General features: G+C 37.2%; 1 protein-coding gene across 4 annotated transcripts in view; it reads right to left on the minus strand.

The window, feature by feature from the left end:
* CHIC1 (cysteine rich hydrophobic domain 1) overlaps positions 1–18,903 on the minus strand; it is a 75,371-nt gene that overhangs the window by 47,569 nt on the left and 8,899 nt on the right. For all 4 annotated transcript variants that reach the window (XM_077889407.1, XM_077889405.1, XM_077889408.1 and 1 more), the window contains exon 2: positions 10,795–10,849. In XM_077889407.1, the coding sequence (XP_077745533.1) occupies positions 10,795–10,849 (55 nt within the window). The remainder of the gene's footprint in view (positions 1–10,794; positions 10,850–18,903) is intronic.

Here is an 18,903-nt window from a genome sequence, read left to right on the forward strand (position 1 = left end):
TCTACCTTTCAGAACAGCTTTAGTAGAATAGGTATGGTTTCTTCTTTAAACGTTTGATAGAATTCCCCTGAGAAGCCACCTGGCCCTGGATTTTTGTGTCTTGGGAGGTTTTGGATGACTGCTTCAATTTCCTCCCTGGTTATCGGCCTGTTCAGGTTTTCTATTTCTTCCTGTTCCAGATTTAGTAGTTTGTGGTTTTCCAGAAATGCGTCCATTTCTTCTAGATTGCCTAATTTATTGGCGTATAGCTGCTCATAATGTTTTAAAAATCGTTTGTATTTCCTTGGTATTGGTGGTGATCTCTCCTTTTCCATTCATAATTTTAATTCTTAGAGTCTTTTCTCTTTTGTTTTTAATAAGGCAGACTAACGGTTTATCTATCTTATTAATGCTTTCAAAGAACCAACTCCTGGTTTTGTTGATCTGTTCCACAGTTCTTCTGGTCTCGATTTCATTGAGTTCTGCTTGAATCTTTATTAACTCTCTTCTGCTGGGTGTAGGTTTTATTTGCTGTTCTTTCTCCAGTTCCTTTAGGTGCAAAGTTAGCTTGTGTATTTGACTTTTTTCCAATTTTTTGAGGGATGCTTGTATTGTGATCTATTTCCCCCTTAGGACTGCTTTTGTTGTATCCCAAAGATTTTGAACGGTTGTATCTTCATTCTCATTAGTTTAGTTTCCATGAATCTTTTTAATTCTTCTCTAATTTCCTGATTGGCCCATTCAACTTTTAGCAGGATGCTCTTTAACTTCAACGTGTTTGATTTTTTTCCCAAATTTCTTCTTGTGATTGAGTTCAAGCGTCAAAGCATTATGGTCTGAAAATATGCAGGGGACAATCCATATCTTTTGGTATTGGTTGAGTGCTGATTTATGACCAGGTATGTGGTCTATTATGGAGAGAGTTCCATGTGCACTTGAGAAGAATGTGTATTCGGTTGTGTTTGGATGTAAAGTTCTGTAAACATCTGTGAAATCCATCTGGTCCACTGTATCATCTAAAGCTCTTGTTTCTTTGGAAATGTTGTGCTTATAAGATCTGTCATTTGCAGAAAACGCCATGTCGAAGTCTCCCAGTATTAGTGTATTATTATCTAAGTATGTCTTTCTTTTGGTTATTAATTGATTGATATACTTGGCAGCTCCCACATTAGGGGCATAAATATTCATGATTGTTAGGTCCTCTTGTTGGATAGATCCTTTAAGTATGATATAGTGTTCCTCTTCATCTCTTACTATACAGTCTTTGGGATAAATTTAATTTATCTGAGATGAGGACTGCTACCCCCAGCTTTCTTTTGAGGACCATTTGAATGGTAAATGGTTCTCCACCATTTCATTTTCAGGCTGGAGGTGTCCTTAGGTCTAAAATGAAACTCTTGTAGATAGCAAATAGATGGGTCTTTCTTTTTTATCCAGTGCAATACCCTGCGTCTTTTGATGGGATCATTAAGCCCATTTCACATTCAGAGTTACTATTGAAATATATGAATTTAGTGTCATCATAATACCTATTCAGTCCCTGTTTTGTGGAACATTTCTTTGGGCTTCTTCTTTCTTTTACTGAGTTCCCCTTAATATTTCTTGTAGAGTTGGTTTGGGGGTCACATATTCTTTCAGTTTCTGCCTATCTTGGAAGCTCTTTATTTCTCCTTCTATTCTGAATGAGAGCCTTGCTGGATAAAGTATTCTTGGCTGCAGGTTCTTCTCATTTAGGACCCTGAATATATCCTGCCAGCCCTTTCAGGCCTGCCAGGTCTCTGTTGGAGAAGTCTGCTCTTAATATAATCGTTTTCCCCAAATAAGTTATGGATCTTGTCTCTTCCTGATTTAAGGATTTTCTATCTTTGGAATTTGCAAGTTTCACTATTAACTGTCGAGGTGTTGAATGGTTTTTATTGAGTTTAAGGGGGAACCTCTCTATCTCCTGGATCTGAATGCCTGTTTCCCTTCCCAAATTAGGGAAGTTCTCAGCTATGATTTGTTCAAATATGCTTTCTGGTCCTCTGTTCTTCTCGGCCCCTCTGGAACCCCAATTAAATGTAGATTTTTCCTTCTGAGGCTGTCATTTATTTCCCTTCACCTTTCCTCATGGTCTTTTGTTTTTCTCTTTTTTCCTCAGCTTCCTTCCTTGCCATCAACTTGTTTTCTATTTCACTCACTCTTTCTTCTACCTCATTAACCCTCGTCATTAGGACTGCCAGTTTGGATTGCATCTCATTTAATTGATTTTTAATTTCGGCCTGATTAGATCTAAATTCTGCAGTCATGAAGTCTTTTGAATCCTTTATGCTTTTTTCCAGAGCCACCAGTAGCTTTATAATTGTGCTTCTGAATTGGCTTTCTGACATTGAATTGTATTCCAAATTCTGTAACTGTGGCAGAGAGTACTGTTTCTGATTCTTTCTTTTGTGGTGAGTTCTTCTTTCTAGTCATTTTGCTCAGGGCAGAGTGGGTAAATATGAGTTGTACTGGAAAAAGGAAGAAAAAATAAAGGAGGGCTATCCTCTGGTTCTATATACTGCAAATCCCTTGACTTCCCCTGGAGCTTTCCATTGCTGCTTGGTCAAGAACTTGCTCTTTCCCTCTCCTTCCAGTTGGTCTTCTGGGGGAGGGGCCTCAAGTGCTGATTCTCAGGTGTGTGCACCTGGGGGAGCTGCCCCGCCCCCTGCCTGGTGCATGGCTCAGTGGGAGCTGTTTATCCTGTTAGGTCCCTGTTCCCTGTTGGCCCCACTCCGTCCCAGGCACAGGGTAACACCAGGAAGAACAACACTGGCGGCAGCCAGCTCTCCAGCTCTGGAGTCAGCTCCCGCAGTAACTACCACATTCTCCCAGTCCACGCTAGCCTGGATGCTCCGGGGGCAGGGGGTGCTGATCTGCACAGCTTGGGGGTGACTGGAGGCAGGAGAATCCTTGCTGTCCTGTGCCCTCCCCACCTCTGCCTGTCCCGGGGGGAGCACAGGATCCTGGGCTGTGTCCACTGGGCATCCTGGGATCTGTGGTCTGTGCTGCTGGAATCGTGCTCCCGGGGCCAGGGCTCCCAAAGGCAGCAGGGCATAGCGGCCTGAGCTTCTCCTGAAGCCCCGCCAGGCGCACACTCCAGCCTTTTACCGAGATCGGCCCACAGTCTGTGGCACATTCTCCCCCGGGCACACTTCCTCTGTTAGTGACTCCGGGAGACTGGAGGTTCCACTGCCCCTCCTGCAGTTCTGCCTGAGTTCCCGGCTAAGTGCCTTTCTGTCCGGGAAGAATCCAGTGCGGATTTTTATAGTTCCCTGCTTCTCTGGGAGTGGGCTTTCCCGGAAGGCTTTTGCTTCCCTGCCTTAGATCAGCTCCTTGCAGTGGCCCCTCCCCTACTTGATTCTTTTTAATTTTTTTTCTGCCTTCCTACCATGTTAGAAGTGAAAACTCTTCTCTCTGTAGCATTCCACCTGTTCTCTAAATCTCAGGTCAAATTCATAGGTTTTCAGGATGATTTGAAAGTTATCTAGGTAAGTTGGTGGGGACAGGTGACTTAGGGACCCTACTGCTCCATCATCTTGCCCTGCCCCCTTATATGGGCCTCTCGTAGAGAGCAAATAGACAGGTCTTTTTTCTTTTTTTAAAGATTTTATTTATTTATTCATGAGAAACACAGACAGAGAGAGGCAGAGACACAGTCAGAGGGAGAAGCAGGCTCCATGTAGGGAGCCTGATGTGGGACTCGATCCTAGGTCTCCAGGTTCATGCCCTCCCTGGGCCATAGGCGGCGCTAAACTGCTGAGCCACCCAGGCTGCCTGCCCCCCCCCCTTTTTTTTTAACCCATTGTGTCACCCTATGTCTTCTGTTTGCAGCATTTAGTCCATTTACATTCAACGTAATTATTGATACATACATGCTTATTGCCATTTTGTTACTTGTTTTGTGGTTGATTCTGAAGATTTTCTCTGATCCTTTCTTGTCTTTTTTCATGCTTTGCTTATTTTCTTTAGTGATACATTTGGATTTCTTTCTCTTTATTCTTCACATATCTATTAGTGGTTTTTGAGATATGGTTAGTTAGGTTTGTATGTAACCTCTTCTGCATATAGCAATCTATACTGTTGATGGTCATTTAAGTTTGAACACATTCTTTTCTCTTGTCCTCTCCACTTTTTAGGTATATGTTATTTTATTTTATATCATTTTTGTGAGTTCCTTGACATGTTGCAGGAAAATTCATTTTTATTGCTTTTGTGTTTCCTACCTCTATACTGTCACTTTTGGTCTCTCTACTCAAAGAGTCCCTTTAATATTTCTTACAGAGCTGATTTAGTGGTCATGAACTCCTTTAGTTTTTGCTTGTCTGGAAAACTCTTTCTCTCCCCCTGTATTCTGAATGATAGCCTAGATGGATACAGTATTGTTGGCTGCAGATTCTCATTCAGCACTTTGAATATATCATGCTATTTCTTCTGGCTTGCAAAGTTTCTGTGGAGAGATCTGCAGGTACCTTTATGGGTTTTCCTTTGTAATTTAATGACGACTTCTTTTGTCTTACTGCTTTTAAAATTTTTTCTTTATCACAATATTTTGCAAATTTAATTACGAAGTGTCTGTGTGTTGGTCTGCTTTTGTTGATTATGCTGGGTGTTCTCTGTGCCTCCTGGATCTGGATATCTCTTTCCTTCCCCAGATGAGGGAAATTTTCAGCTCTTATTTCCTCAAATAAACTTTCTGCTTTTCTCTTCTTGTTTTTCTGGGATTCCTATAATATGGATGCTGTTACATTTGATGTAGTCACTGAGTTCCCTCAGTTTATTCTCATTTTGCATAATTCTTTTCTCCTTTATTCAGCTTGATTAATTTTCATTACTTTGTCTTCTAGGTCACTAATTCATTTCTCTGCTTCTTCTATCTTTTGTTCATTCCATTAAGTGTGTTTCTCATTTCATTTATATTGTGCCCTTTATCTCTGCTATGTTAATCTTTACCTCTGTGTTAAGGGTCTCACTCATGTCCTCCACTTTTTTCTCAAGCCCAGTGAGTATCCTTATGACCACTGTTCTCTATCAGGCATGTTACTTACATCTGGTTTGGCCTAGGTCTCTGGTTATGGCCTTGTGCTGTTTTTTCATTTCAGATAAATTTCTCTGTCTCCTCATTTTGTCTGCCTCTCTGTGTCTCTGTGTGTTAAGAAAGTCAGTTGTTTCTTCTGTTCTTGAAAGTAGTGATTTTATGAAGAAGAGGTCCTGGAGTGCCCTGGAGTGCAGTGTCCCCTGTTTACCAGAACCTGGCCCTTCAGTAGAGTATCCTATGTGTGTTGTTATGCCCTGCTGTTTCATCTGATTCAGTTTTCCTTTTAGTGCATCTGCACTGACTCTCTCCCTGTTGTGGCTGTGCTTACTCTCTGTGGGATCCAGCAGGCCAGCTCTGGGAGGTTGTGTCTACTGGGGAACTTGGGAGCAGAGGGACAGTGTTAGCAAAATTTGTGCTGGATCACTAGTCCTATGCTGGATCCCCCCGAAGCACCGTGGCAGCTGTGGGCTTCAACCAGGGTGGCCAAGGGCACAAGGCTGGGTATGATGTGTGATGGTGGCTGAGGGTGTTTGGTTGGGCACAGTGCAGGAGGACTGCTAGGGGAGCACAACTGAGTGCAGTGTGCAAAGGCACCTGAGGGCACCTGGCTGGGCAGGTGTGCAATGGCACCTGGAGGCAATGGAAAGTGTCCAGAGAGGTACATATGTGGGCATGGCCCATGATGGTCAATCAGCTACATTTTGCATGCAAATTCAATGCTCTTCAGTTCTTCAATTCTTTAGAGGAGTTTAAAAGAGATGTCCTTAAAAAAAAAAAAAGGTGCCAGGTTGCAATCAAGATTTACCTCTCAGACAGTGATATTCAACTTTTTTCCTAGTCAATTACTTGGCAACCAAATAGAAATTAAAATAAGGAAAACATATTTATATATTTAGCTCTAATTTGTAATATAACATTACTATTGATTCTTTTTAAATTGTGTGTCCAGAAACACACACGTTTTTAAAATATGGTAAATTTTTATGTAAACTCACATAAATCATAAAATTACTGAATCTGTGCACTCACAAATTTAAGTGCTTATAATTAAAATTTAAATTTTTATTTAAAAAGTAAAATTTTTACTTAGAATATTTATTTGGAAGTGTATAAGCACAGATAAATAAAAGAGGGAGGCTAAAGCCAGAAATGAATCAGTTTAAAAAGTAAAAACTTGTTTTTTGTTAAAATATTATTAATAAAATATATACCAAGGTATGTAAAATTTGCTATTTTTTTCTTTTATTACATGCTTCTGGAAATAACCAACGGTTTTACAGAATGTGGCAATTTTCCTTCTTTCCTGCTAATACCTTCCACCTTTAACACATAATCATATCAATTAGTACTCTATTACCATGGGAAAACTAAAAACTACAATACTGAAGTTACTAAAAATGAGAATTCAAGTTTTTTGAAGTCATAAGATAAACATATTGGAAGGAAAACTTCTAGAACTTCAAACAATAAAATAAAATCTGCATTTTGCCTTTTTAAAAAGGAGGCCAGGATTGTCTTTGGGAAAAAAAATCTGTATTTGAATAACAGTAAAAGTTATAAAACAGATGATGAGGGCATTAGAAATGAGAATTGGTTAATTCCTAATTTTAAACATTGTGAAAAAAATGTTTAGTTAACTGTGGAATCAGGGTTTTACTCATTTACTTCCACATAACTCAGTATCTTTAGTAATGAAAGCTGAATGGGAGCCTTTTACCTTCTAGTTGAATGGCAGGTTGTAAAGAAAAATTTAATTCCTTTTGACTTTCTTGGAAAGAAAGAAGCAAGCCACATCATAAAGGTAGGGGAAAGGGTCATAATATTTTATAGCAGGATACAAGAGACTCTGCAGACAGAAGAAAATATAAGCAAAACCCAGCAAGACTGTTTGCCTCTTCCAATCATGAGGAACACAACCCTATCAATCACCTGTCATATTGGGTCACAATAGTAATGGTCGATTTTATGGCTTAGGGTTCCTCCAACACTGCACACCCATCTCCTCATAATACCATTTAATTGTTTCAAGCTGAGGGTTGGAAGCTTTTATTTCTTCTAAAGTTCTGTGGTTCTTTCATTTTCTGTTCACCATAATCTATGTGTATGCACCTGATTGATATACCCTATCATGATAGGAAGACTTATCTTTAGTGAAACAATCTTTACTGCACTTGATACAAAAGGTTAACTTTTTATTTGTATTAGAAACATTAACACATAAGAAGCACAAGATTAATACTGAGCCACAGTTTGTCAAAATGGCTTTACATTTTCAGAATTAACTCTGTGGAATACTGTTTAGTTAGGCATAAAAGCTATTTAGAATCCCATTCATGCCAGAAGACTGATTTTGTAAAAGGTAGATATATTTTTCTATTTTAGATACTGCATTTATTCATTTTTAAATATTTTACACAAAGGTTGCTAAGTTTGGAATTCAGACCCTCCTTTTAGCTTTTTTTCCTGGTTAATGTAATTCTTCTTGCTCCTTCCCCCAGTTATCAGAGAAGCATTTTGATAATTCATAGTAACCTATACAAATACAACAGTGTGTAATAGACAAAAACTGTTTCATTAAAGAGAAAAATGAATAAAGCTAATGTTATCACCATGTGACTTAAAAGTCAGACTTTCAGCATTCCTTTTAGTGTTGTTTTCATCACTAAAAACTAAACTAAGATAATATCATAGTGTCATTTGTGCCTCATTTAATATATGAGAATTCTCATCCACTTTAAATAATGCACACTAGAATAAATATCCAATCATTGATATGTACTACAGAAATGGTCACCTGAAAATAAAGGATATCTTTAAGAACATCTCACATTCAGATCACTTACGTCTTGTAAATGCATACCAAAAGCAGCTTAATATTCTTATTCTAGTTCTAAAAAAAATGTATTATCTTTTGCAATGGTGGAGTTTTTAGTTTTAGAAGGCTTGTAAAGAAATGAAGAAGTATGAAGGAATATTCTGAATATTTTTTGGGCATATAAAACTGGCCAATTTCAAAGATGGATAAATTTTGTGCTTGGGAACTGATTTTCTTTCTTTTTTTTAAAAAAAGATTTTGTTTATTCATGAGAGATAGAGAGAGAGTCAGAGACATAGGTAGAGGGAGAAGCAGGCTGCATGCAGGGAGCCCGATGCGGGACTCGATCCCAGATCCCAGGGTCATGACCTGAGCCAAAGGCAGAAGCTTAACCACTGAGCCACCCAGGGATCCTGGGAACAGTTTTTCTTTTTGATTATTCATTTTCTAGAATTCTATGGGCTTGTAATTTAAACTTTTTTAAAAAAGATTTTATTTATTTATTCATGAGAGACAGAGAGAGGGAGCAGCAGAGACACAGGCAGAGGGAGAAGCAGGCTCCATGCAAGGAACCTGATGTGGGATTCGATCCCGGGACTCTGGGGTCATGCCCTGAGCTGAAGGAGATGCTCAACTGCTGAGCCACTCAGGCATCCCATGTAATTCAAACTGTTAAAAAACAAACCAGTATTAAAACTGAATGTAACTGCCCAGACAACACATGCAGCTGTACCAGGGAAACATATTTTCTATTGGAGATGTTTTAATTCACATTTTCTTTAATATTGAATTTGTCACCTTTCCACCAACACATTATTATTCAAGAGATTTTTCCACAGCTATTTTTTTCTGTTGGAGAAAACATTTATGATTAATTCATATAAAACAAATCTAAGTTTGAACTGCTGCTTCCCTTGGCAAATTATTCTAAATAATCAGGATAGGAAGGTAGAACATTGTAGAGAGTGAGGCCAAAACCTCTTTATGAGGGCTCTTTGTATCCTAAAAAGGTAAATGGACATATATTTTCTGTGAACGTAGCCAGGGAGTATTTCCACTTGCTTATTATATGGAATGATTTAACATTATACTTTAGGAAAGAGAGAAAAGGTCAACAGTTAAAAGGATAAACTACTGATGGGACCAGTGAATAAACTGTTTCTCAGATAATGTAAAAGAAGCAAAAACAGCTAAAAATTGAAAACTGGAAAGAAAAAAATTAGAGAAATAATCAGGATGAAACTGAGATATACTGGTGAAAAATGGTCAATAGCAACCACAAATTTATACTGGGAAGCTAATAAGTACCTGACAATATATTAGTTTTATACATGCTCTTTCATTTAACACTTACAAGAAGTGAGGTACTGTTATCTTCATCTCTATTTTTCACTTAAGAATTGAGGCTCAAAAAAAAAAAAAAAAAAAGAACTGAGGCTCAAAGAAGTGGCTTGCTCCAGGCCACAAAGCCAGTAAGTGATAGACCTTGTATTCCAACCCAGAACTGATTTCAAAGTTTAACTACTCTATAGTGTCTCTTGCTTGCTCCCATTTTTCAGATGGTAAAGGAAGCAAATAAAGTATAAAATACCTTTCATGATTAAATAAAATAGAATTTCTTATAATTTTAATGATAATTCTCATGAAAAGAAATAGCTCTGCTATATTTCTCTCCCCATCTACTTCTGAATAAGGCTGGGGAGAAGATTGGGATTAGGCCAAAAGTGAAAAGCAAGCAGCTGGAAAATATATCATGACCAAAAAGAGTCAATATTAGATGTATTTTATCCCATTCTCAGAGTTTGGAATGAGAGGACAAATTAAATTAAGGTTTGAATTGGTAACATAGTGACATGGTTGAAAAATCAAAACATTACTAAAAGATACTCCAAAAATGGTGTCATCCTTACCCTTGCCTCCATCTATCTCATTCCCCTTCTCCCATCAAGGTAACCACTTTTATTTAGTTCCATGTATAGCCTTCTACAACTTCTTTACACATTAATATGTGCTTATTTCTCTCCTTTATTACACATACCAGAGACACTGATTTGCACCTTGCATTTCTTACTAACATTATGAGAAAAATTAACAATAAGTTGCATAAAAGCCCTTTAGGGAATGGAATAATTTTAAAATACAACTAAAATCCATTCTGACAAGCAGCATTATTCTAGTACTAAAATTGAACAGAACAATATTAAATTACAGGCTTCAAAATACAAAAAGTTAATTTCTTTTAACTCCAAAACATCATTTCAGCTATTAACCATTTGGAAATTAGTATTTTGTAATATAATGCCTTTTCTCTTTCTTCTATATTTCCTCAAGTAACAAACACGTGTAAATAACTTTTTGTCTTAGTCAAAGTATTTTCCTTTGGGCTTAGAAGTTAGCATTACTGTTATAAGAGGATTTTCCAAACAGTTTCAAATCCTAGGAAGTCTGGTAACATTGAACCTCAAGTTTGAAGATACTGTTGAATGTAGAGGAACCAGGGAATAGAAAAGTAGCGAGTCCAATTCTAGAAACTCAAGCTATCTAAAAGGCAGACCAACTCCTAACTAAACATTTGATTCTTTTGACTTCTATTGCAGGACACTTTAAAAATAATAGAGTGATACAAAGTTAAACAATTATAACTTTTGTTAACTCTAAAAACATTGGGATTACTGACCCAAATGAAAACAATTACAGCTACTAGTGCTTAGAATAAAGGCAACACTGGAAAATCTGAACAGATAAGCAAATAGTGGTTGGCATTCATGGACAATGAACAAGATAACTGGTCATGGTGACAGCTTTCAGTCACTGACACAGCCTCCAAGTACCCTGGTCTCTTATTACCAACATTACCAGGGAGCCAAAGCATTTGTCCTAACACGGAATAAGCTATAAAACAATGCTTTTAGAATTGAAAAGCACAAAGTAAATTCTCACTTACCTTCCCTGTTAGAACTGAGGGAAATTCAGTATCAAACTTGTTGCTCAAGCCAAACCTTAAAAACAAAGAACAAAATATATTCTACCCAGCATATTTAACTCTTTACTTCTCTCCCTTTTTAAATAAAAAAGCTATGCATTTTTCTTTTGATGTGGTGATTTAAAAACATGTCCTAAAAATAATTTTATGTTTTTTACAGAAAACAAATCTTTGACTATTAATCTGAATTAACAGTCAAAGAAACTTATGATGCAAATGTTAAAGTAGGATTCTAACTGCTATCCACGAATGACGTGGGATTAAATAATCACAAATCAGAGCTGGAAATAAGATTTTTGACTGAATGTTTCTGTTAAAACCCATTTTTGTTGATAACTATAGATCTGACTGATTGGTAGTATATACGACTGGATGACACTATTTGTTTCTACTTTAATGTATATATGAAAATTTTTCTAATAAAACTAATTTAAACTTTGGAACTGTAGCTGAAACACTTATCATCAGTTAGTATTCAGATACTCAAAGGTGGTCTTTACAAATGGCTTTCACTCAACTTGTTTCAAGAAAACGGGTCTCAGCCTTGAAAGCTCTGACTCAAGTAAGCTCATTGCCATGTGTTTTCAGAACTCAAGATTAATTTCATAAGCCTTCAATTCACCTACTTGTTGGTTTCAGTAGTAATAATAAAGGCCATTTCCTGCATCTTAGATGATATATCACAGTGACAATAATTTTATAGTATAGTGTAGTATTGTATAGGGGTTGACAGGTGGTGAGCAAAAATGAAGAAAACAGGATTATTTATTGAGAACTCCTGGTGATGTAGGCAGTAATAGTAATGGTTACCAGTAACTATCCACTTACTATGGGTTAGACACTGTGCTCGATAAATATATTACTTCTAAAGTTTGCAATCCTGCAAGAATGATAGTCAACCCCTCTTACATACAAGAAACCTAATACTCAGAAATTTTTTTTCAAAAACTAATTATGAAGAAAGAGAAATTAAGGAGTCAATCCCACTTACAATTGCACCCAAAAGCATAAGATACCTAGGAATAAACCTAACCAAAGAGGTAAAGGATCTATACCCTAAAAACTACAGAACACTTCTGAAAGAAATTGAGGAAGACACAAATAGATGGAAAAATATTCCATGCTCATCAATTGGAAGAATCAATATTGTGAAAATGTCTATGCTACCCAGGGCAATTTATACATTCACTGCAATCCCTCTCAAAATACCATGGACTTCCTTCAGAGAGTTGGAACAAATCATCTTAAGATTTGTGTGGAATCAGAAAAGACCCCCAATAGCCAGGGGAAGATTGAAAAAGAAAACCAGAGCCGCGGGCATCACAATGCCAGATTTCAGGTCGTACTACAAACCTGAATCGAGACAGTGTGGTACTGGCACAAAAAAGGACACATAGATCAATGGAACAGAATAAAGAACCCAGAAATGGACCCTCAACTCTATCGTCAACTAATATTTGACAAAGCAGGGAAGACTATCCACTGGAAAAAGGACAGTCTCTTCAATAATTGGTCCTGGGAAAACTGGACAGCCATGTGCAGAAGAATCAAACTAGACCATTCTTTTACACCATACACAAAGATAAACTCAAAATGGATGAAAGATCTAAATGTAAGACAAGAATCCATCAAAATCCTAGAGGAGAACACAGGCAACACCCTTTTTGAACTTGGCCACAGCAACTTCTTGCAAGATACATCTACGAAGGGAAGGGAAACAAAAGCAAAAATGAATTATTGGGACTTCATCAAGATAAAAAGCTTCTGCAAAGCAAAAGAAACAGTCAACAAACCTAAAAGACAACCTACAGAATGGGAGAAGATATTTGCAAATGACATATCAGATAAAGGGCTAGTATCCAAGATCTATAAAGAACTTATTAAACTCAACAGCAAAGAAACAATCCAATCATGAAATGGGCAAAAGACATGAACAGAGATTTCACCAAAGAAGACATACACATGGCCAAGAAGCGCATGAGAAAATGCTCCGTATCACTTGCCATCAGAGAAATACAAATCAAAACCACAATGAGACCTGCCCTACGACCCAGCAATTGCACTGTTGGGGATTTACCCCAAAGATACAGATGCAATGAAACGCCGGGACACCTGCCCCCTGATGTTTATAGCAGCAATGGCCACAATAGCCAAACTGTGGAAGGAGCCTCGGTGTCCATCGAAAGATGAGTGGATAAAGAAGATGTGGTTTATGTATACAATGGAATATTACTCAGCTATTAGAAATGACAAATACCCACCATTTGCTTCAACGTGGATGGAACTGGAGGGTATTATGCTGAGTGAAGTAAGTCAGTCGGAAAAGGACAAACATTATATGTTCTCATTTATGTGGGGAATATAAATAATAGTGAAAGGGAATATAAGGGAAGGGAGAAGAAATGTGTGGGAAATATCAGAAAGGGAGACAGAACGTAAAGACTGCTAACTCTGGGAAATGAACTAGGGGTGGTAGAAGGGGAGGAGGGTGGGAGTGAATGGGTGACGGGCACTGTGGGTTATTCTGTATGTTGGTAAATTGAACACCAATAAAAAATAAATTAAAAAAAAAACCACAATGAGATACTACCTCACACCAGTGAGAATGGTGAAAATTAACAAGACAGGAAACAACAAATGTTGGAGAGGATGTGGAGAAAGGGGGACCTTCTTGCACTGTTGGTGGGAATGTGAACTGGTATAGCCACTCTAGAAATCTGTGTGGAGGTTCCTCAGAGGGTTGAAAATAGAGCTACCCTATGACCCAGCAATCGTCCTGCTGGGGATGTACCCCAAAGACACAGATGCAGTGAAAAGCTGAGACACCTGCACCCCCATGTTTATAGCAGCTATGTCCACAATAGCCAAACTGTGGAAGGTGCCTTGTTGTCCATCGAATGATGAATGAATAAAGAAGATGTGTGTGTGTATGTATATATATATATATATATATACATACACACACACACAAATGGAATATTACTCAGCCATTAGAAATGACGAATACCCACCATTTGCTTTGATATGGATGGAACTGGAGGGTATTATGCTGAGTGAAGTAAGTCAATTGGAGAAGGACAATCATTATATGGTTTCACTGATATGGGGAATATAAAAAATAGTGAAAGGGATTATAGGGGAAAATGAGTGGGAAAAATCAGACGGTGACCAAACATGAGAGACTCTTAACTCTGGGAAACGAACAAGGGGTAGTGGAAGGGGAGGTGGGCAGAGGGATGGGGTGACTGGGTGATGGGCACTGAGGGGGGCACTTGACAGGATGAGCACTGGGTGTTATACTATATGCTGGCAAATCAAACTCCAATAAAAATATACATATAAAAATGAACCTAAGAGTAACCACAAATTAAGTATCTGTAAGAGGTACACAAAAAATAAAGAGAAAAGAATCCAAGCACATCACTAAAGAAAGCTACCAAATCACAAGGGAAGAGAGTAAGACAAGAAAGGAACAGAGAAGAACTACAAAAACAATAATAACACAAGTAATAAGATGGCAGTAAGTACACACTTAACAATAATTACTTTGAATGTAAATTGAGTGAATGCTCCAATCAAAAGACAAAGGATGACTAAATGGATAAAAAAGCAAGACCTATCTATATGCTGCCTACAAGAGACAAACATCAGACCTAGAGACACATGCAGACTGAAAATGGAGGAAAGGAAAAACTTTCATCATGCAAATGAAGTGAAACGAAAGCTGGGATAGCAATAGTTCTACTGAACAAAATAGATATTAAAGCAAAGACTGTAGCAAGAGACAAAAAAGGAAACTACATAATGGTAAAGGGAACAAAGCAACAAGATGCTATAACAACTGTAAATATTTGTGCACCTCGGGATCCCTGGGTGGCGCAGCGGTTTGGCGCCTGCCTTTGGCCCAGGGCGCGATCCTGGAGACCCGGGATCGAATCCCACATCGGGCTCCCGGTGCATGGAGCCTGCTTCTCCCTCTGCCTGTGTCTCTGCCTCTCTCTCTCTCTGTGACTATCATGAATAAATAAATAAAATCTTTAAAAAAAAATATTTGTGCACCTCATGTGGGAGCATCTCAATACATGATAGTTGATACAACTATCAACAGACACAAAGGAAGAAGTTGACAGTGATACAAGAGTGGGGTACTATAACATCCCCTTACATTAATGGATAGATCATCCAGACAGAATCAATAGGGAAACAGTGGCTTTGAATGACACATTAGACCAGATGGACCTAACAAATATATTCAGAATATTCCATTGTTATTGGATGGAATATTCAGAACATTCCATCCAATAACAATGGAATATTCATTCTTTTCAAGTGCATATGGAACATTCTCCAGAATAGATTACATGTTAGGGCAAAGAATAGTCTCAAAAAATTAAAAAAGATTAAAGTCATCTCATGCATCTTTCCTGACTACAGGTTATGAAACTAGAAATCAATCACAGGAAAAAATCTGGAAAGAATACAAATACATGGAGGTCAAATAACATGCTACTAAACACTGAAGGGATAAACCAAGAAATCAGAGAAAATTTAAAAAATACACTGAGAAAATGAAAATCAAAATGTAGTGGTCCAAATCTTTGGGATGCAGCAAAAGCTTTTCTAGGAGGGAAGTTTATAGCAATACAGACCCACCTCAAGAAGCAAGGAAAATCTCAAATAAGCAATATAACCTTATACCTAAAGGATCTGGAAAAATAAGAACAAAACTCAAAGCCAATAGAAGGAAGGAAATAAAACAGTTATGAGCAGAATTAAAAAAAAAGAGTCTAAAAAATTAATGGAAGCAATCATTGAAACCAGAATTTGGTTTTTTGGTTTATCAAGAAAATTGGTTAGTTGGTTTCAGATTTATTCAGATTTATCAAGAAAACTTATAAATCTTTAGCCATACTCATAGAAATAGGAAGAGAGAAGGCACAATTAAATAAAACCAGAAATGAAGAGGAGAAATAACAACTGACACCACTGAAATATAAAGGCTTATAAGAGAGTATTATGAAAAATTATTTATCAACAAGTTGGGACAAGCTAGAAGAAATGGATAAGTTCCTAGAAACATATAACCTTCTGAAACTGAAGCAGGAAGAAATAGAAAATTTGGCAAACAAATTACTAACAACAAAATGGATTCAGTAATCAAAAAAAAAAAAAACCCAACACACAAAAGTCTGAGACTAGATGGATTCACAGGTGAATTATATAAAAAATTTAAAGAAAAGTTAATATCTATTTTTCATAAAGTACTATAAAAGAGAGAGGATGAAGGAAAGTTTCCAAATTTATTCTGCAAGGCAAGTATTACCCTGATGCCAAAACCAGATAAAGACACTGCAAAAAGGAGAGAAAACTACAAGCCAATATCTTTGATGAACATAGATGCAAAAATCCTTGATAAAATAATAGCAAACTGAATCCAACAATACCTAAAAAAAAAATCATTCACCATGATCAATTTGGATTTCTTCCAGGGATGTTTAAATGTGGTTCAATGTTTGCAAATCAATCAATGTGATGTAGCACATCAGCAAGAGAAAGGATAAAAACTATGATTATCTCGATAAATGCAGAAAAGCATTTGATAAAGTACAACATCCCCTTATGATAAAAAAAATGGCAACAAAGTAGGTTTAGAGGGAACATACCTCAACATAATAAAGGCCATGTATGAAAAACTCACAGCAAACATCATCCTCAGTGGTAAAACACTGAGAGCTTTTCCTCTAAGATCAGGAACAAGACAGGGATGTCTACTTTCATCACCTTTAATCAATATACAACTAGAACTAGAAGTTCTAGCCACAGAAATCAGATAAGAAATAGAAGACACGAAATTGGTAAACAAGACTTAAAACTTTATCTATTTGCAGATGATATATTATATATAGAAAAACCTAAAAACTTCACCAAAAACCTACTAGGAAAAAAAAAACCTACTAGGACTGCTTAATGAATTCAATAATGTCACAGGATACAAAATTAATATGCCGAAATCTGTTGCATGTGTACACTAATAATGAAAGTAACAGAAGGAGAATTAAAAAAATAATTCCATTTACTATACACCAAAAAAAAAATAGGTAGGAATAAACTTAACCCAGGAGGTGAATGCCCCATACTCAGAAAATTGATACACTGGGGAAAGAAATTTGAAGATGACATAAACAAATGGAAATATATTTCATGCTCATAACTTGGAAGAACCAATATGGTTAGAATGTCCATACTACTCAAAGCAATCTACAGATTTAATGCAATTCCTAAAAGAATATCAATGACATTTTCCACAGAACTAAAACAAATAATTTTAAGATTTGTATGGAACCATGAAAGGCCATGAATAGCCAAAGCAATCTTGAAAAAGAACAAAACTGGAGTCATCACAGTCTCATATTTCAAGATATACTACAAAGCTGTATTGATCAAAATGGTATGGTACTGGCATAAAAATAGACATATAGATAAAGGTTAAGAATAAGAGTCCAGGGCAGCCCGGGTGGCTCAGCAGTTTAGCACCGCTTTCAGCCCAGGGTGTGATCCTGGAGACCCAGGATCGAGTCCCACGTTAGGCTCCCTGCATGGAGCCTGCTTCTCCCTCTGCCTGTGTCTTTGCCTCTCTTTCTCTCTGTCTCTCTCATGAATAAATAAAATAAAAAAAGAATAAGAGTACGGAAGTAAACCCATGATTTTATGGTCAATTAATCTCCAACAACGGAGGTAAGAATATACAATGAGGGATCCCTGGGTGGCGCAGCGGTTTGGCGCCTGCCTTTGGCCCAGGGCGCGATCCTGGAGACCCGGGATCGAATCCCACGTCGGGCTCCCGGTGCATGGAGCCTGCTTCTCCCTCTGCCTGTGTCTCTGCGCCTCTCTCTCTCTCTCTCTGTGACTATCATAAATAAATAAAAATTAAAAAAAAAAAAGAATATACAATGAGAAAAAGACTATTCAACACATGGTGCTGGGAAACTGGACAGCTACATGCAAAATAATGAAACCAGATCACTTTCTTACACTATATACAAAAATATGATCAAAATGGATTAAAGACCTAAATGTGAGACCCCAAACCATAAAATTCCTGGATGAAAACACTAGCAGTCATTTCTTTGACATTGGTCATAGATAAATTTTTTTAGGTCTGTCTCTTCTGGTAAGGGAAACATAAGCAAAATTAAATGATTGGGACTACACCAAAATAACAAGCTTTTTTACACAGTAAAGGAAATCATCAAAAAACTAAAAGGCAACCTACTGAGTGGGAGAAGATATTTGCAATGAAGAGTTAATATCCAAAATATATAAGAACTTATATAACTCAACACCAGGAAAACAAACAATCTGATTAAAAATGGGCAGAGAATTTGAACATTTTTCCCAAGAAGACATATAGATGGTCAACAGACACATGAAAAGATGGTCAACATCACTAATCTTCAGGGAAATGCAAATTAAAACTATAATGAAATACTACTTTACACTTGTCAGAATGGCCAAAATCAAAGTGATAAGAAATAACAAGTGTTGGTGAGGATGTGGAGTAAAAGGAACCCTCATGCACTGTTGGTGGGAATGCAAACTGGTACAGCCACTGTGGAAAACAGTGTGGAGGTTCCTCATAAAATTAAAAATAGAAATACCATGTGACCCAGTAATTCCACTACTGGGTCTTTAACCAAAGAAAATAAAACCATTAATTTGAAAAGATACACGCATCCTGTTTAATGTAGCATTATTTTTAAGAGCCAAGATAGAAGCTACACACACACAGGAATATTAGCCATAAAAAGGATAAAATCTTGTAATTTGCAACATGGATGGACCTAGAGGGTTTAATGCTAAGTGAAATAAGTCAGCCAGACAAAGACAACATGATTTCACTGATATGTGGCATTTAAGAAACATCACAAATGACGAAAAAAAAAAAAAGAGACAAACCAAAAATCGACTGCTAAATACAGAGAAGAAACTGGTGGTTGCCAGAGGGGAGGCGGGTGGGGGATGGGTAAAATGAATAAAGGGAATTAAGAGTACACCTATCCTGAGGAGTAT

Source organism: Canis aureus, chromosome X (genome assembly GCF_053574225.1).
Source record: "Canis aureus isolate CA01 chromosome X, VMU_Caureus_v.1.0, whole genome shotgun sequence".
NCBI classification, from domain to species: Eukaryota; Metazoa; Chordata; class Mammalia; order Carnivora; family Canidae; genus Canis; species Canis aureus.